The sequence below is a fragment of the Passer domesticus genome, chromosome 13, assembly GCF_036417665.1.
Source record: "Passer domesticus isolate bPasDom1 chromosome 13, bPasDom1.hap1, whole genome shotgun sequence".
Classification (NCBI taxonomy): domain Eukaryota; kingdom Metazoa; phylum Chordata; class Aves; order Passeriformes; family Passeridae; genus Passer; species Passer domesticus.
In genome coordinates, this window is record NC_087486.1 from 13,338,194 (window position 1) to 13,363,686 (window position 25,493).

A 25,493-nucleotide genomic window follows, 5' to 3' on the forward strand; every position below is an offset into this window, starting at 1 on the left:
AAAAATATTTCAGAAGTGTGGCAACTTATCCTCTTAACCATACAGATGTGATGTTTATAAAACAGAAACTTAGGCATTTTAAGACATGATGATGATCTGTAGAATAAGAAGGCAAAGGAAGAACTTGGAATAAATAGAATGACTTGACAGAATAAAAAACCCTGAAATAATGAGGTAATTTTTTTAAAGATGTAACATTGTGTTCTAAAATATACAAGAACACAGAGCTTTTGTTGTTTAATTTGGTTATTGAATCTAAAGTATCCATTTGCTCAGATGTGAAGTAGTGGAGAATGGGGTTTTAATTCAGATTCAATTTTTCCCCTGAAATGTTCGATTTTTCTTATTATATCATGGTTTTGAATTCTAACTTCATTTTAATTTGGTTTAAATTATTTTAATTGTCCCAGCATCATATATATTTTTTTATCCTCACTTTTTAAGCTACAGTTGGAGCAGGTGAAGTTGAGAAGTCGAAGTTGATACAATGGTTTGGGTTGGAGGGGACATCAAAATAGTCTTGTTCCAAGCCCCCTGCCGTGGGCAGGGACCCCTTCTGCCAGACCAGGTTGCTCAGATTCTATCCAGCCTGGCCTTGGAAATTTCCATGGAAGGGAACCCTCTGGGCAACCCTCCTATTCAGATCAAAAGAGGGAGTGACCATTTTAGATAGTAAAGAAAATACAGTTCTTAGTATATTTGTGAGGCATGTTTACTTGTCTTTGCACCAGGGATCTGCAAACAAATAAATGGCTGAAACTAATAGAGATTTGCCTTAGATCCTCCTCAGGTGATGGGAATAATGTGCTGCAAGAGAGGAGTTATAGTTGCATATCAAAAATGCTGTTACAGAAATGCACAGTAAATTTCCACAAATGATTAAATAAATTAAGCTCCTGGACACGTTTATGGTACTGTTTTCAAAACAGGAATTAAAATCTATGTCTCTGGAGGTCATATGACTACTTAGCAAGGAAACAGACTCAAAGTTATTGGTAGTGTCAGTGAATACCAAACATGCTTTTTTTAAAACAAGATATATTGTACCTCATATGTTTACTACATTTAGTCCAGCAGTATAATTTACTTAATGCTCTGCAATATTCCTGGGGCAGGGGGGGGAAAAGCCATATTGTTTGGCTTAAATTCATCTTGTTCATATGTAAGAAAATGACTGAAGTAAGTACTTCATTTATTGTTTGTTCTTGAAAGAGGACGTCTGACAGAGATGATGGTTCTCAAAGCCTCTACCACTTCAGCTTTCAAGACAGAGGGTGAATTTGGGCTAAATCTCTGCACAAACTTTACCTTTCTGCAGCCTGAAAGGTATACTGAAATACTGAAACAATGAAAAGTATTTTTCTGTTGTCAGCAGCTCCAAGAAGAGAGTTCTGTGGTTTGGTTCTGCACTTGATCTTTGGCAGCCACAAACCTCCCCATGAAAGAACCAAAGGAAATCTTTTAGCAGAGTGAGCAGCTAAAGGATGAAGTAGACCCTGTTGCATAAGAGGGCAAACTGTGATTTCTTATCATTTAACTTCCTCCTGTTCCACTTAAAAACATTTTCGTATGGACTATCTTCAATTTCTTATGACTCCAGGTTGTAAATTAACATACGGCATAATCTGAAATGCAGATGAGGGGAGAGAGGGCACTTGTGGAAAGTGGCTTCTTGTCTTACTGTCAAGGAGACTGTTATGCTTGAAGTTTTATATTTCTGCTGAAATCCTTAGATATTTTTGGATATGCAGGTGGTAGAGTGTGTCTGTCAAATTTTCTATTTTTTTTTTTCTCTCAATGAATTCTTTGCAAGAATCTTGGCAAAATATTTTGAATGCATTTGTGGTTTTTCCTTTTATCTCTATATTCACTATTCAATTACCAAATTTTTTCTGATTTTTTTTAATCTCACTGGTCCTTTCTTAAAGACATCTAACCTGTCCAGAATGATACTGACTAGAAAAAAAATCACAGAAAAAAATCTAGTTAATTTAATAGAAGTGACAGTATCTTCCATGTTAAAAAGGTAAAGTAAATTTTCACATATGTGGATTGATGGGGAAGAGAGTTAGCAAGATAAAGAGAAGATCAAACAAAGCTGGTCAGGAACAATGCTGGAAGAGGCTAAAGAACAAAACGGTGTCAGTTTTAGGGTGTTAACTCTGGGCAGAAGCAGCAAGAAGAGAAAGCATTAGCAGAACTTTTGGAATGAGCTTTTATCTAAATTAATGCTGAGATATAAAAAAAATGGTACTGAGGCACCTGAGTTTTTTTGAGGCAGAGTGTGTGGTGCTTTATTCACTGCTCTTAAGATCAGAACACACCAGGCACTGTTTGCACAGCCCTGGAATATGGAATTGTGCTTGTGCTGTCATCTTTCCCCACCTAAATTTTCTTTTTTTCCTGCAGTCTGTATTTCTCATGTGTGTGACTGAACTTTAAGAGACTGGAGCTTGAAGTGCTGTGCTGATACTGCCTTTTTAAATTCTTTTTCCTTCCAATAATTAACCCTAAATAATTAATAGCCATGGTATATCTGAGTTCTCAGTATAAAGCTGTCAGTTTATTTTTTAGCATTTTCATTATGACATTATTCATGCTTGATTACAATGATTTTGCGTCTGTTTGGCTGCCAGTACTTTCCATGGATTTGAATTCTCTTCTCACTTTTAAGGTCTCCTGTGTTGGGGCTGTGTTACAGCAAATGTCATTTTCCTAATGGGAGGTGAAATTTCATGTCAGCAGGACAAGATGTGCTGAGCTTGGCTTTATTTCTTCCATAAGAATGTAGTATTTTATTCTTCTAGATAGTGTCCTATATATACATATCACAGTTTTATGTATATAATTGCATTTACTATTTATTTTACATAGACATCGTTCTTACCTTCTGAAAGCAAATGTTGCTGTAGTTTCTGACAATGAGCATTTATTTACTAAGAAAATAAATTTTACTTTCAGAGGTTTTCAATTAGAAAGGAAGAAAAGCAAACTGATTATTATGAACTACAAAATTATTCATCACTGAATACCAGTAGATAATCCAGGGCACTTTAAGATGAAATTCTTTTTTCATCTATTTAACAGGCCTCTCAATGATAATGAACTTGTCTTGATGTGCATGTTAATTTGTGGTGAAAGGTGATAAACAAGAAGTTACCCAAGATTTAAAGTCTAAGAAAAACAACTTGAAATGCCTCTACTTCATCTTTTATGTAGCTAAAAGTGATATAAAATGGAAGAAGACAGAGGTGAAATGCTTAAGAATGAAAAATGTATTGATTTTAAGTAATTCATAGGTTTTTTTTCCTGAAGAGAACAAAAGTAAAGATTATATATGTCATTCTGATGTACCAAATCCTATTTAAATAATTGAGATGTTTGGATTTTATTATTTTTTTGTCTTACTCTAACTCACATATTACGCCAGTGGGATAAATGATGTTGGTTTATTCCCATTTTACAGACAAAGTGCAGGAGAAAAAAGATTAAGTGAGTTGCTCAGGGGCATGAATAACATTGTGAGCTGAAAAAGGCAAAAAAATCTTTGCACTTAGATTAGTAATCCATTTTTATTTATATTAGCTAATATTTCCGCTGTTGGTTTTTTCCTTCCCTTTCTGTTGTCTGTGTAGCATGTATTCTCAACTAATCAGAAATTATTTTGCAAACTTCTCTGATTAGTGAAACTTCAAGCCATCCATCAAAAGGGAGAGTTCCACTTCAGTTAATTCTATGTGTCTTGTTTTCATCTAATTTTCTGGTGATTCTGGAAAATGCATATTTATTTTATCCATCACAAAAACTGTAATAATAATTTAGAAAAATAAAGATTAGAGTGCTTTATTTGTTGTTAGAAAATAGAATTTAAAAATACAAAGGTGAAGTCAACGACATATTTTTACTGGGTTTTATTAACATAATAATTACTTCTGTTCAAGCAGATTTATTAATATAATTTATTTAATAAAGATGTCTGAAACATCTGGATTGGGGAGAGCAAAAGACAGTCAAAGAAATAGGAAAGGTAGGCATCAAGAGAGAATATAGTGGAGGCTCAGTGAGGTTTCTCACACCTTAGGTATGACTTGTGAAATAAAAAGGAGAAGGGGAGAAGAGGAAAAATGACCTGAATTTGCACAGTTTTTTAGGAGTGAGTAATCTGACTCTGACTTTAAGTGTGAATAACTTCTCAGAAGTCGGTGATAACCATGTCTTCCATTGTGAATCCAGGCTTATTATCTCCCTAGGGTGACTTCTAGAAAAATGTCAGTAGTATTTGACTGAGCATGCTTGGAGACTTTGCATGTTGGCTAAACCCAGGGTTCATCTTTTCCAGAGAGAGAATTTTTTACTGATCCTGTTACTCTGAACATGGGCCACAGGCTCCATGACAGTGGTGCTGTGTTCCTTGGAGTGTCCTGTGGTGCCAGATCTAATTTAAATCGTTTTCTGTTGGGAAAAGGCCACAGGTGGAGTGCAGCCCCTGAGCAGAGCATGGATCTCCTTGTTTCCCGAGGAGAGGAAAGAGACCCTGTGCACCATGATGTGGATGTGGCCCCTTCACACTGGGAAGCTCCAGCACAAGATTTTCAGCCCCTCTTGGCCTGTGTCAGAGGAATTTTTGTCATAATAGTCAATGAGTTCCTTCATGGTTCAAGTGCGCAAGAAAAATTGGGTTTGGAGTGTGCTGTTGTGGTCACTTCATTCTTTCTAATACTGTTACTGGTAATAACTTACATTGCTTGTACCAATATAATTTGCAGTCCCATGAGCAATTTTTAAAGCATTAAGCAAAAAAAAAAAAAAAAAAAGTAGCTAAGTCTTCTAGATGGGTTTATTCAGATTATAATATCATTCTAAGCACTGTAAATCTTTCATTGCATTAATTAAAAAACCTGTAACAAGATGAATTTCTGGTTTCCTGAAATTCAGGGTACATCTCCCTGTCAAAAATAAACATTCCTTCTAGAAAATTATGGAGCCAACCTTGATTTAAAACATAAAGTGATAATACAGGGTTGAATTTGTTGTTGTCCTTTGGTCAATAATCCTTTCTTCTGATCTATAACACAGGAGTAATGGTGGGAATCTTTTCTCTGTGTGATATTTCACTATATTCACAAAGCATGATTTGGTTTGACTATGGGCTAAATATGCATGTATGGATTATATATGTGGTGGCAATCCTGATCTGTCTGTGGAGAGGAGCTTCTTTATCCTTTCCTTATCCATTTCTTGAGAATGCAAGAAAATATGAGTTATCCTCAGGTAACTTTGCACCACAGGATAAAGTCTTTAGAATTCATGGAACTTTAGAATAAAATGCATGCAAGACGTTTTTTAAAATCCAGGTAATTTAGAATGTTTGTGGTCAAACAAAAGAACCCCATTCATACATAGTCTAATTAATTTCAAAATATGTTTGTGAAAGTTGAAACATTTTATATGGGGACAGTGCTTGTAATTATCAGTGCCAGCAAGAAAATTAAAATATAGATGTATCTAAATGAAGACACTGAGGGGGAAAAAAAAATGTGGGTTTAAAATACTACGTAAACTGCATTAGTTCACTCTAATTCATTATTTTAGTGACCTTACTTCAGTTTCATTAGTTGATTTTTAGAAGCCGTTACATCAAAGTAAAAGCTATTGCATCCCTAAAAATCTGCATTTGTGTAGGTATACTTAGTAGTTTAATCTTCATTTTTTAACTTCTTGGGGTTTGTGCAGTTAAATTATTACCCAGACAGAAACACAGATAATTCAGTTTATACAGATCCCAGCTGTCAGGCTTTACAAGGCACAAGTCCCAGCAGAAGTCAGGCTCCCATTCCCAGTAAGAGCCTTGGCTGCAAATGATGTTCAGCTTCAGAACACTGGTGTCACAGGATGGGGCAAATATTTGTTCATGTGCTTGCAGATGATAATGAAAATATTCAGAGTAACTGAATGTCCAATATGTAGTCACCTTAATGGCAATACTCAATGAAAGGTGTATGTTCTGACACATTTTATGTGACATTTGATGATTTTTTTTTTCTATTCAGAACACATGTAGCAACACCAAGAAATCTAAGCCAACTTCTTGGCCATGCCCATTACATTGTAACTTATCATTGATTTCTCTTCTAGCCTGAAGAATAAGCTTATTACTCTTTCAGTTTGGAGGTGCCATTAACAAATTTAGGTCCAAGGGTCGCTGCCTCTTTTCAGTTCCTGTACATGAAGCAGAAGGAATCAAGGTATGCCTGATCCAGTCCTAGATCACTTAGGACTGTGTGTAATGCAGTTGTAGGTTCACAGCAGCCATTAGCTTGTTTTTCCCCAGCCAGGAAACTGCATCCCAAGGAAGGTCAGGCTGTGGTAGGAGGGTGCAGAAGTCAAGTCTATGGTTTAATACTGACCTGCCTCTCTTGTCTGTCTTGAACCATGCCCTTCATGATATGTGGGATCATGTAAGTGTTATGTTGTGGCTTATTTTTTATGTTTCTGCTGAGCTGGACCAAAAGACTGGAATTACATAGCTGCTTTTTTCCAGTGTTTCTTATGCTGGAATTGTGTTTTCCTTGTGTTTAAAGTTTTCTGATGCACAGGGTAAGGGCTGTTTCAGTCCTGATGGACGTGATGTAGCAGTTCACAACGGGACTGTTTCTGCACCATACTGCCTTTAAAAGAGATGTATAACATGCTGCTGGTTTGGAATTCAGCCTACATGTGACCTTTGAGTAAATGGTTAATCTGGGTAAAAATTAATCTAATGGATATGTTTTCATACCAGGGTTTCTTTTAATTCTAAAGCAGGAGGGAAGGATTACACAGTGCTTGCTAACTTTCCTCCCCCACTTGAGAGGATTGCAGGTTAAGTGGGAAGGAAGCCAACTCCCGGTTTCATGTCCTTGCAATTTCAGCTGGTCTGTTCCTGTCAGGTTATAGCAGATATTGCCATACGTAAATGGATTCAAATCAAATAGAAATTACTTTAGAGTTTTTTTATATGAGTGTAATTCACAAAGCTGAGTCCCTATAAAATCCTATTAAATTCTGAAGTCTTTTTTTTAACATGTACTGATACATAGAGCACTGCAAGCCCTCGTTTTTTTTTTTTTTAATAATGGGAAAATGTTTGGGGAGATAAAACCATAAGCTGTAACTGATCAAATGCTGGCAGATGAGGATTTTGTTTCCTAGTTGATTCACCTCCCTGTCCTTTTTTTAAGCTTGAGAAATCACTTAGAGGTGGCTTGAGAGTAGAATGTGGCTCATTGATAGGGAGGATTTCATGGAATTTATGGTGGGAAACTGAGAATGTGCTTCAGTAAGTGAGGAAAAACAAGGAGAGGAGACTGAGGTGTGGGAGCAGATGTGTTTTACTTGGATCTATCCAACCATTAATAAGCTCAGATTTGAGTCCTACTGGACTTTAATTAATAGCCCTCTGCTGGGAAACACAGACTCACTAAACCAGTGGTGAGGAATTCCAAAGAAAAAGAGCTAATCTGACAAGTATTATCTCTACAGGCATACAGAGAAATAAATGCTTTGTTGTAAGAAATCCACCATAACTCATCTGTGACCTTCCTGGCTAAAGCAGCAGCCTAGGGAGGGTTTTTTTGACTCTCAAAATGAGTGCTATACTATCATTGCTGCTGACTGTGCTGCAGCTCACAAGGCTTGGTTCCTAACATCATTTTATGCATAGAAGAAATGGATTAAGCTATTCCTGAAGTTAGCTTCGTAGAATGAAGCAGATACCATAATCTGGAATTTCATAGTGTTACCAGGGTTTACCTATACTGGGAAAAAATCAGAATACTTGGTAATTTTATCTTGATGAAATCTCTACCACTGGGGCTTGACCAATAAACACATTCTTTATTTTTTGTAACTGAAGATGGTGTTCTGGTTGCCTGGCTTTACAGCAAAAGTAAGGCAGGACCTTGGGTAGGCTATATTGACTATAACTGTGTCATGCAAATGAGCTGAGGGAAATTTACCCTTATATGCTTATTCTTTTACAATACCTTTAAAATTCTTTTAAGAGGAGCAAAGATTGAATTTATTCTATTAAGAAATTGCGTGGTGTATTTTCTCTTTGTGCTTTCTTTTTCCAGAGTATTTCTTTGTGCTTTTTCATATTTAGAACCTGTCTGAGTTGAAAATGGAAGCCTAAAGGTTTTTCTGACAAATTGCTGAGGTCTATTAATTTGTATGGTTCGTTTTGCTCTCCATAGTCAAACTGAATTTTCTGGTGCATACTTTGGTTGTGTAGGGAATGCAGTTCTATTTTAAAGTGATATCTAGTCCCTGTAATTTTTCTTTTTTTTCTATCTGTCTCAATGTACTTGGAAGACTGAGTCCCTGTAAAGTTGAAAGGAGTCACTTCAGGAAATAAAAATAAATTGTATGTGAGGAGTTTGTGAAGAGAAGCTTCAGTGGCTGGAGAAGGCTCTTACAGGAGTACTGAGGGGAGGAGAGGAGCTGTTTAATGCCAACTCTTCCTGTAGCCTGTCAATTTATTCATGCAGTGGACCTTGCAAGCCCAATCCACAGATGCTATTTTCTGCTCCTCACTGAATAAAACTCAGTGCTGGGTCCTGAGTGTAAAGATTAATTAGTCAGTGAGTGTTAAAGGTCTGTTAAAGCCATTATGGCGTGTGTCCACAGAGACAAATAGGGGCTATAAAACACTGTGTTCGAAACCTAATTTTACATGTGTATTTTTCATTAATAATAATGATGGTAGCAATAATTATGGTCTTTTCATTCTGAAAGCTCTCCAAGGACTAAATGCATAGTGCAGTGCATAGTGTGTAGGAAGGATCATGCTTTCCATCACTGAAATGCAGGCTGTCAGAAGGCAGCCTTCGAGTGATGGGAGCTCAGGTTGTTGTTGGCCATTGCTCAGGCAGCTGTGCAGTGCAGCTCCTCCAAGGAAGCTTTTTCTGCCCACATCTAATTGTTCACTGAGCTGAGGGTACTAGGAAATGTGTGTCACTGTTGAAAATGGCAAACAAAGAAATATATATAGTTATCTATATTTTAATTTTTTTTTTTTTTTTAGTTTGACTTCATATCCTTCCAATTTGTTGCCAGCTTTCAGATAAGCTTGGACTTACGAGATTGTTGAATATTTCACTTTTTATCAGAAATTTTTAGCTAAATTAATAATTTTTAGTAATTGGCATAAATGGGAAGAATTTGTTTGTAAATATAAGCATATGCATGAGTTGAAAATGCTCTTGCTCATTTCTTAGGACTAAGCTGCAGCTGTTCTGTGTGCACTGAATATGAACGTCAGCATTACCAGCACCTTCAAAAGTGAAATACTCTCCTTCGCACATTTTTCAGAGTTCTGTGGGGTTTAGTGGCATTTTTGTGTGTATTTTGGTGTTTGGAACCAAAGCTGAAGGCAACTGAGATGAGTGAACTCGCAGATAGGGCTTGTCTCTTACATATGTAAGTTCCAGCATGCAAAACTAGAATTGATTGTAATACTTGTAAAGGTATTCCTTCTTTTCTCAGAATGAGACTTATGCAGGGAAGGAAGCCTTTAGAAATGTTCCCAAAGTTTGGGTTTGTTTACCCCATTGTATCCAGCTATGAGGTCCTTGTTTGATTAACACAACCCTAATTTACAAAACTGACTATATATATTTTCTGTCTGGTTATAAATGAAGAAAATTGTCCACATGATTGGAAGGAAACTTCTGTTTCTAGTTTGGAAATTGGCTTTGTACAGTGTTTTCAGCACAATGCCATACTTGGATCAGAAGATGCCAAGATGTAATAGATCAGAAATACAGAAGGAAAAAAAATGGCATTTTTCATGTAAAGCAATGGACTGTCAGGTCAGATTCCCCTTGTTTTTGTCAGAATGCTTTCCAGACTCCTTGTTACACACTGACATCTTAGACAATTTAAAAAATCTGTTGGTTCTGTCCAGGGGAGAATTCAGCAGTGTGTGCAAAGGTGGTTTTGGGGTTTCTTCCTCTCTTTGAGGTTGTCTGATTCCTTAAGCTGAGGGAAGCCTTGTTCCTTTAGGAGAACAGTGAACTCTTGTTTCAGCTGTTGTGTTGATGTTAAACCTGGAAAGCACAGGAAAGAAATGGAAAGATGTTGATTTATTGAACAGGCTTCCAGCACAAAGTTACTGAATAAAAGTTAAGAGAGATGATGATTAGTTTGGTGTCTGTGTTACATGGAACTATGGTGCAGCAAGAAAAGGTTATTCTTGGAGAGAAGTTGAAGAGGGAAAAAGAAAAAGAAACAACAACTTAATGGCCCTTGCCAGATTTCTAAATACACATGATATATATGTTACGTTTGATATGTTCCAGTTATGTTTTGGAACCTCCATGGCTAACCATTCTAGAGGCTTCAAGAATTTATCACTTTCACCAAAGAAATTGAATTAATCACTCACTTTAGCAATGTATTTATATTAGCCAGTGAATGAATGAAGTCAAAAGGCTAATAGATCTAGTGAGAAAAGCACTTGCTTTTCAGCTGCAGGTCAAGCAGCAATTGCAGATCTCTGAGGAGCTCCTTTCCCAGTGACAACTTGGTTTCTGTGTGCTGAGGTGACTGACAGAGCCAAGGGGGTGAGTGGCAGCTGTGCTTGTTCACCTCATCAGAATACCTAATGCTGCTTGAAACCCTCCCCAAACATTTCACATCTTGTAAGGAAAGCTCAGTAACTGTGGTGTCATCTCTTACAATAACATTAGTTTATAGAAACATGCTTTATTCTAAGATATTTATCATTAAAAAGGTATTTATTTTAGGTTCTAGTTCATTTTGGAAGTAATTTTACTGGCATGTGTGATATTGATTGTGTAGGAATTGTGAGGGCTGCAGAAGACCTGTGAACACTGAGTAATTCAGAATTTTTTGGATGCCTTATTTGCCTTTCATTTGGCAATCCATCAACACTGGAATAATACATGTGTTAAAATTAATACTTGGGTGTGACAGTTTTTTCAGATATGTGCCAAGGTACTTGGCCAGAATTCCCTAGTTCTGTGTATGGTAATGATTCTTCACAAATATTCAAAATAGTTACAAAAAGTTGCAATTTGGGGGAAAAAAATTGTAATTTACATAGGGCAATCCATATTCAAAAATTGCAAAATGGGAGAATGTCTGTTTAGAATCATAAACTTTGATTTAGTTCTGGACTTTTTCAAGCACTTGCCCATTTTGCTCAATATTTGTTGCAATTCATGTTGTTGTATTTTGATGTAAATCTTTATTGCTTACCAGTGGTTAGAGAAGCCAGGGCAGGCCATTAAGATGTCTGAGAAGGAAGAGTGCTCGCAATATAGCAGGGTCAAAACGTGTTTGTAATTTGCAAATAATAAATAACAACAGTAAAAGTTTTTAACAAGAAACATTTCAGAGGGAAAAACAATGTGTGAGTAATCTCAGTGACTGAGAAGAGGCAGAGATGTTCTTTGTAGATGGAGGGCAATACCACATTGTGGTTTTTTCATCATCTTAAGCTTCTAAATCTCCCTTTCAGCCTTTTTCTGCAAAATTAGACTTTAATGTTTCATTATTTACATGTAATATGAATTCAGTCATCTTAATAGTTAGTCTTCTCTCCATTTCATTGTTTTACTGTGTGCTTTTTGTAGATATTAGCCTTTCATTTTTATTGGCAAAAAATAAAAAAAAAATTGAGTGCATTTTGAACACCACAAATTAAACTAATTTTTTACTGTTGCCTTTTAAATCTTAATGATGTATGTATTATTGTATAAATCATGTGAATGACTCATGTATAACACCAATAATAGCACTACCACTAACAAAAGAAAGCCAAGTTGTGAGTGGTGGATCTTGTGTACTTTGTGTATGATTATTTCATAGGGAGTAGAGACTAATGAAAGCCAGTAATGATGGATAATTTAATGTATACAGCATGGCTAGCAAATCAAGTGCCAGAAGTTGCGTCTTAATTTAGGCAGATATTTTCTGGATTCCTTCTAAAAACCTCCACAAATACTACAAATGCAGGTTGTGAATATAACATTGTAGGGTAGCAATTTATTGCACAATAATTTTGTTTATGGCACTACTGATCAGCAGTTTCACTGTGGTGGCTTAAAGCTTGACTTTTATTGGAATAGACATTTTGTGGAATAGCAATGACCAACAATTACATAGTTTTTGTCATTTTCATATGGGTATCATTTATTACCAGCAATATCCAAATTAGCATTTCAGAGGTTTTTCTAGATGGTTTTAACTGCTCCTTCTCACATGAAAGTCTTAATTTCCTTCACAGCACGGACCTGTGAACTGTAGGAAATGACTGTGGGGGTCTGTACCTGATAAATCTGCCTTCTAATGAGGGTCACAGCAATGTGCAGCTCCTCGGGTGGGAGCATCCCTGGCAGCCCCCTCTGCTCTGGCCCCAGGGTGGGACGTGGGCAGAGCTGGGCAGGAGGGGCTGTGCCAGCAGTGCAGGGTGCAGTTCTGCTGCAGCTCCTGGTGCCAATCCCAGGGGAAGGGGAAAGGAAAAAGGAAAGGAAAAAGGAAAGGAAAAAGGAAAGTGCCAGGCTCTGAGGTGGAGCAGCACAAGGGCTCACCTGTTCCTCCTGAATCTCCACCAGGAACCCGCTGTTCCTGGCTGCTGGGGATGGAGCTGCTGCTGCCCAGGCTCACAGAGGGGCCCTGGGGATGAGCACAGGACAGAGCCCAGCTCAGCACAGCCCTTGTGGCTCTGGGAGCTCTCCTTTGTGGCCCTGTGTCACTGTGTCCGTGATAATGAGATAGAATGGACATCTCGGATTTGGCCTCCTGTAACAGGGTTAGATGTTGGGGCTTTGGAGTCAATCTTTGACACATGTCACAGTTGTTAAGGCAGGTATTAATACAAAATAATACATTTGTGTAGTATTCAACTTTCCTGGAGCTGTCTATCAGAAAGTTCTGAAGTGGATTTCTTTAAAGACTCCCTGTCTCCTGAGGAAAAGGGGATAAGGCAGTGTGTCCCTGGACAGGATCTATGACTCATTATGTCAATCAAATTCCACTTCAGAGGGGAATAAAGAGATTTGTATCTCAAAGCTGTGCATAACGACTTCTTGGCTTTTCATTTCATATTTATGAGCGGTTTACTTTGAAGTGTTTATCAGGCAATACGCAGAAACATGAGAGAGCATTGCCTGAAACCATGTTCAAGTGTCTAATCTGTTAAATGCTTGCTGAGCAGGCTAGTTCATCAGTGCATGCAATGCAAAAAAGAGAGGAAAAAAATAAACTTTCTGGGGTTTTGAAGCAGAATCTTTATATTAACAATATAAAAGGGATTAATAATGCCAAGCATTTTGAAATAAATGTAATATATGAAACTTACAAAAGTTGGTTATGTTCTGTGTTAAGTAGATAAATAGTTCTTTGCTTGAAAGGAACCTTGGCAGTACTTAATACCAAAACTATACAGTGCCACATCTGCTCTTAAGATGAGAGTATGTGGTATCCACAGGATTCTCACTGCTAATTTTGAATGCTTGAGGCATTCATAAGAGCAGGCTGGTGTAGGTTTCTTTTCCCCTCTAAAAAGGGCATTTCCTGATAACAGGAATGTTAAAAGCTGATTTAAAAAAAGCAGTGGCATTAGTCTGCAATGGAAACAAATTTTGAGCAGTATTACCCACTTGCTGTGTGCTGTGCCTGCAGTGGGACTCTGAAGAGGCAAGTATTGTTAAATAGGTCAAAAATTAAACCCCTTAATTTTAGGTAAAATGGAAACCAAATGGCAATGTTTTTCTCATTTTCCTTTAGCTCCAGTCGGTTAGTTAGAAGAGCCCATATGCCTTGTGGTGCTTGTTCCAGTTTCCTGTTCACAAATTTTCTGCTACCAGGGCTCTCAGGTCAGGCTTTACTAATTCAGGCTGGATGTGACTGGTCCAGGGAGCTGTGTGAGGTGGAGGCACAGCAACTGCAGCCCCAGCCTGCAACCCCCCTGGCACTTCTGGGGTGCACGTGGGCAGGGCAGTGTTTACCTGGGTGAGCCGTGCTGCCTATGCATGTTAGCCTGCTTTTAATTGGAAAACAACTTCACTCCCAAGCTCATTTTCAAATGTGTTCTTACATTCAAGTAATATTAAGAAAGATCAACAGGAATATCACTAGTTCAGTGCTTGATTTTTGCCAAAAATTCTTTAAACTAGAGTTATCTTTTCCTCTTACAGAGAACATATTTGAATTTGAATGACTTGGTTTGTGGCTTCCTGCTTTAGACTTCTTAAAGTTATTCCTAAAATAATTTAGAGGACCACAGCTTATCTCAACTGTACACTTCTGATTACTTGAGCTATAGATTTCTGTTGTGACTTTCCAGGTCAGAAATCCTTAGAAACTTTTGGATTTGTTCACTCTTTTGGATGGAGGGGTTTTCTCCTCAGGCTTTCCTGTTCAAGGATCAAACAGTTCTCTCCTTGATTCTGTATCCGTGCACATTGTTCACCAAATTTCCAGTTTAAAATGAAAAAAAAATCCAAAAAACAAAACAAAACAAAATCTATGCAAAAAGACCCCAAAGCACTATAAAACTTTTTCTGTGTTCAGTTGCCATAACAAAAGTAAGTTGTAGAAGAACTTAAATCCAAAGGTAGTTTTGTGACATGTATGCCTGTTCTCTGTTCTGAAGTCTTTAACGAGATAACAAAAAAGAAAATAGAGCAAGCAATGCCTTTGAGAACCACAAATCTGAAATTTAAATAGAGGTGCTGGCATGCTCAGCCGAATCAGAGTTCATCAGTCTGAAAGTGATGGATAAATCTGAATATCCAGAGCCCGTCATGGTGGCTTAAGCCACCTGAGGCCACCAGCCAGCTTAGCTCATGTGCCCTATCACACTGGTAATTAAGAACAGAATTTTTTCTGATAAGACAGTGACTGCAAGGCCACAGGCAAAGGACATCCAACAGTACCAGGCAGTGCTGCTGTCAGTATTCACATCATGGGTGAAGAGTCTGGCAGCAGAATGGACAAGCTCTCATCCAAGGCATCCTGTAAGCAGCAGAGAGGAGAGGGTTTTTTCCTTACATACTCCATACTGCCTTTCAGAGATTTAAGGTTCAGAGCTGCTTGTGGCTCCCATACAAGCTAAAGGGAATTATGTGAACTAGCCTAAAATGCTTCTTTGCAAAATGTTGGTAGGCTGAAAAGTGTGAACTAGTGGGAGGATTAATGAATAATCCAATCTAATCTCTCTCTTGCTAAATCCGAAGAGTTCTATAATTGGAATCTGCAAACTCAAAAATAATAACGATGATGATAAATAAAAAAATAATAATGTAATGGTGTGATGCCTAGGCATACTTGACCTTTATCAGCGAGATGTGAATTTATCATTTCACCTGATCTGCAAGGCACTTATGAAGCAAGTAAAGGCACTTAGGAATTGAGATGACGTGTGTGTTAAAAATAGTCAGATAACACAGCCTGCACAGTAACTCTCTTTCAAATCAACGAAATTTTGGTCTGATTTTGTAGTATTTTCTGTATAATCTCTCAAAAATAATGCCTCACAAAGATTTTGGGGTTAGGCTGAAAAATTTTTAATGCCGAATTAAGTGACAGACAAGTGCAGTATTTTTTAAATTACAACTGCTTCTTGTGTAGAATATTTGATCTAGTAGGGGAAAATCATTCTTTTTAAAGTCAATTTGTGAAACTCAGGGTCACCATTTTCCCATACATAAAAGATTATTTGACAAAATTGTTGTTCTAATTGAGATATCTTGATAATTTCTCTTCAGGGGATTGCACACTGCCACCTGTTAAACTTAATGCAGAGTGATGGTAGGAGCTTGACTCACTCTTTGGCACACTTGCATGTCCCTGTATTATTAACCAATAAAGTCAGTGCTGGCAGTCCTTCACATCTGAGACAAAAGTGAGAGGGAAAGGACAACAGAAGTACAACAACTGGCCCAATTGTTTCAATGGAGTTTTATGGAACAAAGATGTAGTTTCAAACAGCAGAAAGTTTGAATAAACAGAATCTATAACCTGTTTATTGGCACATAACACAAATCTTCTCTGTTCATTGAAGAAGGGAAAAGTAGTCTAAATTAAAACACTGCTACTGAAATTCTAAACCACTGAAACACAGAGAAGTGTAGATGAAATAGAGAAGGAGTTTTCATTAACCAAGGGGAGCTGGGGTGCTGAGGTGGGAAGAGAACCTTGGAACAGCCCGTGCCTTCCAGCACTGCTGAGTGCAACAGGTGAAACCTTGGTGTTCAACGGGGGCACACAGGGACCAGCAAAACAAAATCAAACAGGAGCATGTTGTGACTGCCTGGAAAACACCACAGGGTAGGGGAGGAAAAGAGGCACATGGGAGGAGATCATATTCCTTCCTCCACGGATCCTCAGATGCCTGGCATGACCAGTGAGCTCCGGCAGCGGAGCTGGTGGCTCTGCAGTGCTGCTACAAGCTCTGGGTGTGCCAGCAAGGCAGATCCCTGTGTTTGTGTGCTTGGGGTTGTGTGTGCAGTGTGCAAACAGTATTCATTGGGAGAATGAAAGAAATCCTGTATTAAGGGTTTGTATTTTGTCTGTAGCAAAGTTCAGGACCAGTCGTCATCTGGATTGGTGCCAACTGATTAATTCATAATACCACAACTGACTGGCTGATGAAAATAACTAATTATCTAGCTAGGATTAAACATGAAAAGCTGAAAGCAGTTTATAATTCAGTCAAATAAATACAGATGTTTCCTGATCTCATATAATGAAGACAATTGGTGAATAAAAGAAGATGTTGTTTGGAGGTAAACTTCTCAGAGAGATTAATGTGTTTCCCTTGATACCTGATTATAAGATATTTATCTTTTACTCCAAAATTATAGTGCTCAAAAGATTTTAATTTCATTATTCTTCAAGTTTGGATGAAGTTTATATGGATTTTTCATGTGACTTTTTAAATTTAAGTGCTTCTCAGTTCAAAGTGTTTTATTTATTGGGGAACCTCTTCATTTTAGGTGAATTATTTTCTCCGTCCTAAAAGTCATTCATATTGGTCTACTGATGATGCTCCTAGTAGGATTAGAAATGCAGAGTTAAAGGCTGGTATTTCTGTCATTTCTGAAGCATGTTAGGAGCAACATCATTCAGAATATAACCATAAGTTCTCAGCCGAGTAATGGTTTAAACTTTTTATTCTACTGTACAGGTTACAATTTACATTACCGTTATTTCTAAGTGACATGGTATTTACAGCGAAGAAGCACCTTGTGACTAAAGAGCTGACAGCTGCTAGTGCTCAGAAATCTTTATATGTGCCTGGGGACCTTCATAAAATATAGAGTAGCCGTGTTCTCAGCTTGTGAAGCAAGGTAGAGAGAAATAATTAAGGTTTTGTCTGTGTTGACAGCTGATTCAGGTTTTTTGAGAATTCCCAATTAAACAGTCATGGAAGTATGAAAGCTTATTACCATTGACTTCTGCTGTTTCTTGAGAGCACAGTTTATTTATCAAGTCATGAACAGTGCTTTATCTTTTGTCACTTTTAAAATCTTGATTTAAGAGTATAAAAATAAGGAAAAGGCTTTACATTAATTCAGCAAAGTATCAACAGCTCATTTATCTGCTGGTTGTTTACTACAGATTTTTGTAGCGCTTTTTCTTAATAATTGAACTCAGATTAGTGTATCAGTGAAGATAAACAGCCATGCAATGATTTTATCAAAAAAGTACTTTGTATTTGTGTGTGTGTGTATATATATATACACACATATATATATATAAGGGAGAGAGAGATAGTCAACTGGAAATTAAGGAGAACTCACTGTCCTTTTCTTACACAACTGAAAATACTTTAACAACAGCAGACCTAAATCTTCTGAGCTAGACTAGAACAAAAATGACATTTTTTCATTTTTCTTATTGATGAAAACTGACTTTAAATTCTGTGGGACCATGGTTTAATTATTGTACTGCTTTGTGCCAAATGAGCTTAAGTGTGCATTGCAAGCATGCGTAGTCAATACAGATACTAAATGGTAGCTCTCATCTCTTGGGATTGCATTTCATTCTTTCCTTATATTGTCTTTAAGACTGACTACTTTTCCAAGTTTGCATTGTCCATGGCGCTGTAGTTGTTATTCCTTCATATGAAAATATTATGCTTGTGTGACAGGAGATAGTATCAGGTTGAGCAGATTGGTTAACATAAAAAAAAAAGGGAAAATAGTTATTTCAGCGTTATTTATGCTAGCTATCGCTTTAAGTACAAAGAAATTCCTAGTATTTTCTTGCATTTCTGTGATGGATTTTATTTAGAAATTCACTATGTCTTAAAAGGAAATAGGCATTTAACAAAATTATTCTATAGTTTGATCCATTTCAGGGCTGGGAATAGAAAATATGCACTCTAACTCTTTTTAATAAAATTCTATTAAAAACACCTGAAAAAACAAACAATCCCAACCACCACCTCCAAAACCCTCTATTACTTTGATGGTGTTTGGACCACAGCTGGGGAGTTTACAAGAACTTCATGATTTGCCATGAGGCTTCACTTTCTGTTCTTTTTCTGCTGCTTGTAAAGGAAAAAGTAACAGGAACTGAATTTTAGTCTCTTGGGGTTGGCTTGTTTGGAGACTGGACAGGGACAGCTTCTAAGATGGATGCTGGAGAAAATCCTTCATGTTGCCTTCAGTGACTTGTGATGGTTAAACCAAGGTATCTCCATGCTTTGAATGGGAGATTCCAAGGCCGGGAATCTTTCCCCTCTGTCTGTGCATCTCTGCTGACATCTGACTGATTTCCTGGAGTCTGAGTGCAGAAGTGCTGGAAGCTCTCAGGTGTGCCCAGGAGCTGCTGCTGGCCCACAAGGTCAGCTCTGAGCAGAGCTTTCCCAGCCTTCTGCTGCCTGACAGAGAATAACAGGGGAGGCTCAGCCTGGAATTTTCTTTCTGCTGGCACTTAATCAGCAAGGAGAAGGAGGAGAAGTGCACCCAGGGAGAGCACAGAAGGGTGAAGCACAGAGGAGAGCAGAGCAATTGCTTACAGAATTGCATACATCTGTCTCCCTCAGGTTTGAGAATGGACAGGAATGGTAGGAATAACACATCCCTTTGTAATAAATGAAGCTGTTCTTCTTTTACCATTCCTTAGAGCTTGGAAAAGTTGGAAGGATTGGCTAAGAAAGTAAAGTGTTAGCCTGAAGGGTTGCATTTCAATGTGGGCTGTGTGGGGTAGATAATGAATTGTCATGTTTGCTACCTAGCTCCATCCTCTTGTCTTCTCAGATCTGGTTTTGTCTTCAATCAACATAAGCACTTGAGCAAAAAGCCATAAATGTATAGTTTTCCCTAAGCCAGAATATCATCAAAATCAGGTTCATCTCCATAAGGTGGTGCCAGAAAAACAGCTGGTGGGATAGAGAGGAAAAGAGAGTTCTTACACTCTGACCCTGTGTAAGAGCTGCTCAGCAATAGCTGGACCCTCACAGCCCCATACCAGCTGCAGAGAATAAAATCAACTCTATCCCAGCCAAGAGCAGCCCAGCATGGGCATCAGAGTCAGAAAGGAGCAAGGCAGTTTCTAAAAGACTGTTAAATAATTCTTCAGTCATTGATAGGAGGAACTAGGAAATGAACTTTACATTCAAACCACACATTCCAACGTGCACAAACATTTCTGTTTACTGCTTCTAGTCAGTTTGCTGCAGAAGGGACCAGAGCAGACTGAATTTATAAAGAACTGAGAAAAATTAAGGGTGCATCAGAGGTTTTTTAAAAAGAAAGACCTCTTCCAGAGATTAGACCTAAATTGTGGAACTCCTGCCAGCAAAATCATTATAGCTGTGAACATATCAAAAACTTGAGAAAGGATGGAATGTCTTAAATCAATATATTTTTGTTATTCTTACTTTCTGTAACATTGTAGTAGCAAAGACTGTGAATTATATTTATTCTTTTGATTTTAGACTTAGCTCAGTCTTGAACTTGATGTCGTGTTGAAGGCAGATTTATCTTATCTGTGCATTACTGGTTTCAGAGATCTTCCTCTGAGGCATCTTGTAGCGATCACAGCTGGATTAGATTAATCTTCAGAGGGGCAATTCATGCAGTTTGTGATCAGCCAAATGAGACCTTTGCCTAGGGGTTAGGTGAAAGTAACCTTTGCTTAAATGGTGATGTTTTCTAGACTTAGCAGGGATAATGAATACAGTAGTACATCACTAAATTCAACACACTGTTAGTAAGTGTTTATATCCTAAATAACTGAAACAGTAAATTTCTGTACAAGGAAGTGCACTAAAGAGATAATAGAAGTAATGTCCTCATTTAAAGGAAAACATCTATTCTATTGAGAGAGTATTCACAGTGTGTAGATTATGGGCAATGATGATCAAGTACATAACATTATATTACACTGTTAAACTAGAATACTGCTGATCTGTTTTTGTATGAGAGATTATGTACACCTTAAGGGAGCAGCTGGGTTTAACTGCCTTCCTTTAATGAAAACCATCTAGTGGTTTCTGCAGGAGGGGATGAAGCGACTGAGGGTGGAGATACTAAGCTCTGTTTCATGTGAAAAAGCAAAAACCTTGTGACTTTCTATTTTTGGTGCTGTGTTCTTCAAGGCAAAGGAGTTTCTTTCTTTTCCACAAATAAGGATCCGACGTTACCCATCTCTTTTCTCTTAGTTTCACCAGCAAAGTAATAGACGCTACAAGAATGTGAAAAAAAGCTTTCAGTGTGCAAGAATGGATTCTGCCTGCACATTTCAGTCCTGCTTTGCAAGTGACATTCCAGGGAGGGGCAGTTCAGTTCCTCTCAGCTCCCTGCAAGCCCCAGGTGTAGGGAGTGCTGTCTCACACTGCAAGAAGCCGCCCTGGCCTGCTGGCATTGCAGTCTGGCTTGTGGCCCAGCGTTCTGTCTGTGGGCACACAGCAGAGCAGTCGGACTGGCCAGGGCATGGCACTGCTGCCCTGCTTGTCCCTTATGAGGTCTTGCTGTGCCTGGGCTCCCACTATCAATAGAGCTGTAAGGATGATGCTCCTTGAAGGAGACACTAAACCTTTAGCCCTGACCAGGCTGTGCCTGCCTTTCCTCTCTGCAGTTCACGAGTGCTGTGGTTTGTGCTGACACTGGGGCAAGGAAGGCTGGGCTGTTCTTGCTGAACTTTGTCATCAGCAGTATTGTATATATACCATTTATATTATATATATTCAATACATGGAGTATTCTGGTGGGCTGAGTGGATATGGAATGATTTAGGTATTTTTTTATCTTTCATGAGACTATACTTCATCTGCAAAGTAATAGTAGGGTGCCCAAAGGGGGGGAGCCAGGATGGGGAAGGGCTTTGATGGGGAGCCATGTGAGGAGCTGCTGAGGGCGCTTGGTCTCTTGGAGAAGAGGAGAATGAGGAGAGACCTTGTTCCATATACAGCAAAGTACAGAAAGTCTCCTTTCTTGTGAGGGGAAGAGGAGGGGCAGACACTGATCTCTTCTCTATGGTGAGGCATGGCAGGACCCGAGGGAAGGGCCTGAAGTTGTCAGGAGGTTTAGGTTGGGTATTAGAAAAAGATTCTTCACCCAGGGAATTGTTTGGCACAGGAATAGGGTCCCCAGGGAAGAGGTCACAGCACCAGCCTGACAGAGTTCAGGAGGTGTTTGGACAATGCTCCCAGGCTCAGGGTGTGAAGGTTGGGCTGTCCTGTGCAAGGCAGGAGTTGGACTCTGATCCCCTTCCCACTCAGCTTATTCTGTGAATTACTGGACATGTTATTTCTGTGCATCCAGATTTTGTTTATCCTCTATGTGAATATACAAGGGTGAATATACAAGGTCTACTGGTGGTCTAGTGATGGCATTAGTACCTTAATATGCAGTAATGGCTGAGTAAATGAGAGAAGAATATGTTAGTGGAAGCAGTTCATATGTTATTCAAGACATATGGGCAGTTTCATTTTAGGAAAACAAGGCATGTAGGAGAACATGGTCCAGAATAAGAAAAGGTCTAGAGAATATAACTGTAGTATTTCCAACTTCCTTTCCTCAGATTTTAGTCAATTAAGGGCTATGAAAGTATCAGGAATCATAGAGATACATGTTTCTATTTTTGGATGTAAAATGCATATCTGAAACCCTACTTTATATATGTAGATATGTAGATGTTAAAAAATTATTATCCAATGACAAGTTATTCTGCCATGATATGCTGCCTTACAGAAAAGTCTCAAATAATATTTTGCAGAAGCAAATGCCAACAGTTAGAATATAAAACTAATTTAAAATCTACCAGCAAAGAACATGTCTTTACTAGATGGGGAAATTTCTAGAATATTTCAAGTCTGCCATCAGGTCATAAGACTATAAAGGGATTTCTGAGAAGCAGCATAGAAAATCCTTTCCCAGGGGTTCAGGGGCTGATTCCATTTGTGCTCTTGATATGATCCACTTCTCAATTTTTAAAAATTTTGTCAGTTACTGGAAAATGCCAAGTTCCCACATAATAAAACTCAAATGGGTGAGTGAGTTTTGTGAATAGTGTATTTCAGTGCCTATACCACTTTCCTCAGACAAAGTAAGAACAGGATGCTAATCAAAGTGAAATCATCTGTGCTTGTAAGGGCTGTTAAAATCCAAAGAATATCATCAAAATGCTTTACTGTGTATGTACAACAGCTCCATTAAGCTAATATATTCATAATTTGTGTGTATTTGTAGACATGCCACCAGCAAACAAGAAAATTTGAAAACTTCATTTTCATTATGAGTTTAGTAGTTTTAGCATGTATCTAATGTCAACATTACCTGAGGTGGGCTACTATGATTCAGTTCAGTCCATTTTTTATATTCATTTTGGTTTGATTTTGGCCTTTTTCTTAATAAGTCTAAGCTTAGTTTGCTAATATGGCTGAAGCAAAACCCTAATCAATCAAACTGATTATGTTAAATGTCTTCTACTGCAATTGCACATGATTAAAGTTTACAGTTTCCTTAACAGTACTTTATCTGTCATGCTAGAACTCTTCACTTATTAAAAAAAAAAAAAGACAAAAAGACAACCACAAGCAAAAAATCTCTAGACTGAAGTGCACTTGAGTAGCTCAGTTTTAGAACTGTTAAGTTCCTTGCTTTTGTATAAACCACTAAATTTCTGATTACTACATTAAATATTAGAAGGCAGATAAAATATGCTCCTAACTAGATGGGTTTGGGTTAATTTGGAGCTGGCTTTTTTAATGTCAGACTTTCTATATTCTTTTTACACATTGCCACTAAATGTTGCATTCCTTGAGAAGCATTGTCTGGTGAGAATTCTTCCCCTGGATGTGGCCAGTGTCACTGTGGGGCTGTTTGACCTCAGGCTGACAGAGCCACACCCAAGCCTGGTCATTGCTGGCTGAGGACATAGGTCAGGCTTCCAGAAGAAATCAATCCCCTTCCTTTAAATGATGAGCTTCAGGAATAAATTTAAACTGGGCCCAAGTTTTACATTTTACACGTGTGCACACACCCCTTATCCAAAATGTGCTTTGGTAGTCAGATATGAGACTGGAGAGAGCTGATACAGAAAGGGGAGACAGATGGATTTAAAATTCTATGAGCTTTCATGGCTAATCTGAGAAAGAAGTTCTAATACTTAAAAATCTAGTTACCTTCTTATTAGTAGAAGACATTTGTGTGTTTTATTAGTGTTTGAACTTCCATTGTTTAGCTTCATTCTGACAAATATGTAGAGGAAGAGGAAAAAATAGAAACAGATTTTGGGCTAAATAAAACTACTGTTTTAGAAACACAGACCACTGATCTGGTTTCCCTGTGAATTAAGGAATTAGTTAAATAATAAGCAGTTATATTGCCAGCAACTTCAGTCTGGTTTTTGTTTTTAACCCAATGTAATGAAGCTCAAATTACTTTGCTTTTCAAAATCTTTGAAAGCCTTAGAGACCAGTGAATATTTCCCTTTATTTTTTTACTGCCCTGTTCATTACTGTAGGAAACAAGTACATAAGCAGAAATCAGGCAGCAACTCTGGACTTTCTGAGAACCCTGGGGGCCTCTGTGTGCTTTAAAAATGTATAAGATTTTGTCCACTGAGTCGTTATTAACTGCTAAAGGTCACGTGTTTTGACATTGTCTCAGAAAGTTTTGCCTTTAAACCAAATGACCTTCTGATTTTGGTATCGATTCATTCTTTCTTCTGGAATATGGGGGAAAAAAGAAAACCGTTACAATGTAAGGTCTGTCTTGGTTTCTTTATCAGATATTAAATTACCATTTGCACCAAATGTAAATATAAAACTAGTGACAAAGTTCCATGTTTTCTCACTGATAGATTTGCATTCTTTCACTATCTCTGAGAATGACTTGTGTATGTGAAAATGAGCTTCATTTAAAAAAAAAATCTCTTTTTGAGTAATCAAATGGATGACTTCAAAGCTCATGCTTTGTTCTACAAATATGAGGTTACATACGTACTAAAGCAGGTCATGTTGGTCATGAGGTTTATGTTAATTAAGTGATTAATTATTTGGGAGCAAAAGAGTAGCCTAGAATTTAGAGACCTTTCCTACCTTTATTTTGTATATTTCATCCATTTAAGATACATTCAATATTTTTAAGGTTAAGACTTGCTATACCATTGCACCAGAGAGTTCTCTAAGTAATTCATTGGTATACAGCAGAACTGAGCAAAACTAAAAAGAGATTTTATATGTTCAAGCTGAAAATAAATCCCCTAGCTTTTTAAATGACTTAATTTATTTTTTTTTTTTACTTGTCCTTCTAGGAACAAACTTCACCCTGGCAGAACTGGGGATCTGCGAGCCGTCTCCGCACCGGAGCGGGTACTGCTCGGACATAGGGATCCTGCACCAGGGCTACTCCCTGAGCACAGGCTCTGACAACGACTCGGACACGGAGGGAGGAATGTCCCCAGAGCACGCCATCAGGCTCTGGGGCAGAGGCATCAAATCCAGGAGGAGCTCTGGCCTGTCGAGCCGGGAGAACTCGGCTCTCACGCTCACCGACTCCGACAACGAGAACAAGTCAGACGAGGAGAACGGTAGGGTTTTGCTTCAGTATATTCCCAATCTGCTGTTCCTAACTTATTAAAAATACACCAGTCTGCTTTCAAAGGTGAAGTTTGCTCTTTCTCAGTTTGCCTAAAGCTGGTTTTTAACGTGTGTTGTGTGCATTCACATTCTCTGAGCATGGTCCCTTCTCCCAGGGTTTTCCTCCTGGAAAGCTGAAAGGCAGCGAGAGGCCTCAGAGAAAAGGAAAACAATTCTTATCTTATTTGCTTCTCCTGTGTTGTGCTCACATGAAATGTGTGTGGGGATTGTTGACCCACAGGTGATTGCTTGATTGGAGTCTGGTGTGAGTTGTTCTGACTCATTGGCCAATCAGGGCCAAGCTGTGTCGTGACTCTGCAAAGAGTCATGAGTTTTCATTATTATCTTTTTAGACTCAGTAAGTATATTTTCTGTATTCTTTAGTATA

General features: G+C 38.1%; 1 protein-coding gene across 23 annotated transcripts in view; it reads left to right on the forward strand.

Moving 5' to 3' along the window:
- Nucleotides 1-25,493, forward strand: part of TENM2 (teneurin transmembrane protein 2) — a 1,348,016-nt gene that overhangs the window by 878,894 nt on the left and 443,629 nt on the right. For all 23 annotated transcript variants that reach the window (XM_064387797.1, XM_064387800.1, XM_064387808.1 and 20 more), the window contains one exon: nt 24,781-25,056. In XM_064387797.1, the coding sequence (XP_064243867.1) occupies nt 24,781-25,056 (276 nt within the window). The remainder of the gene's footprint in view (nt 1-24,780; nt 25,057-25,493) is intronic.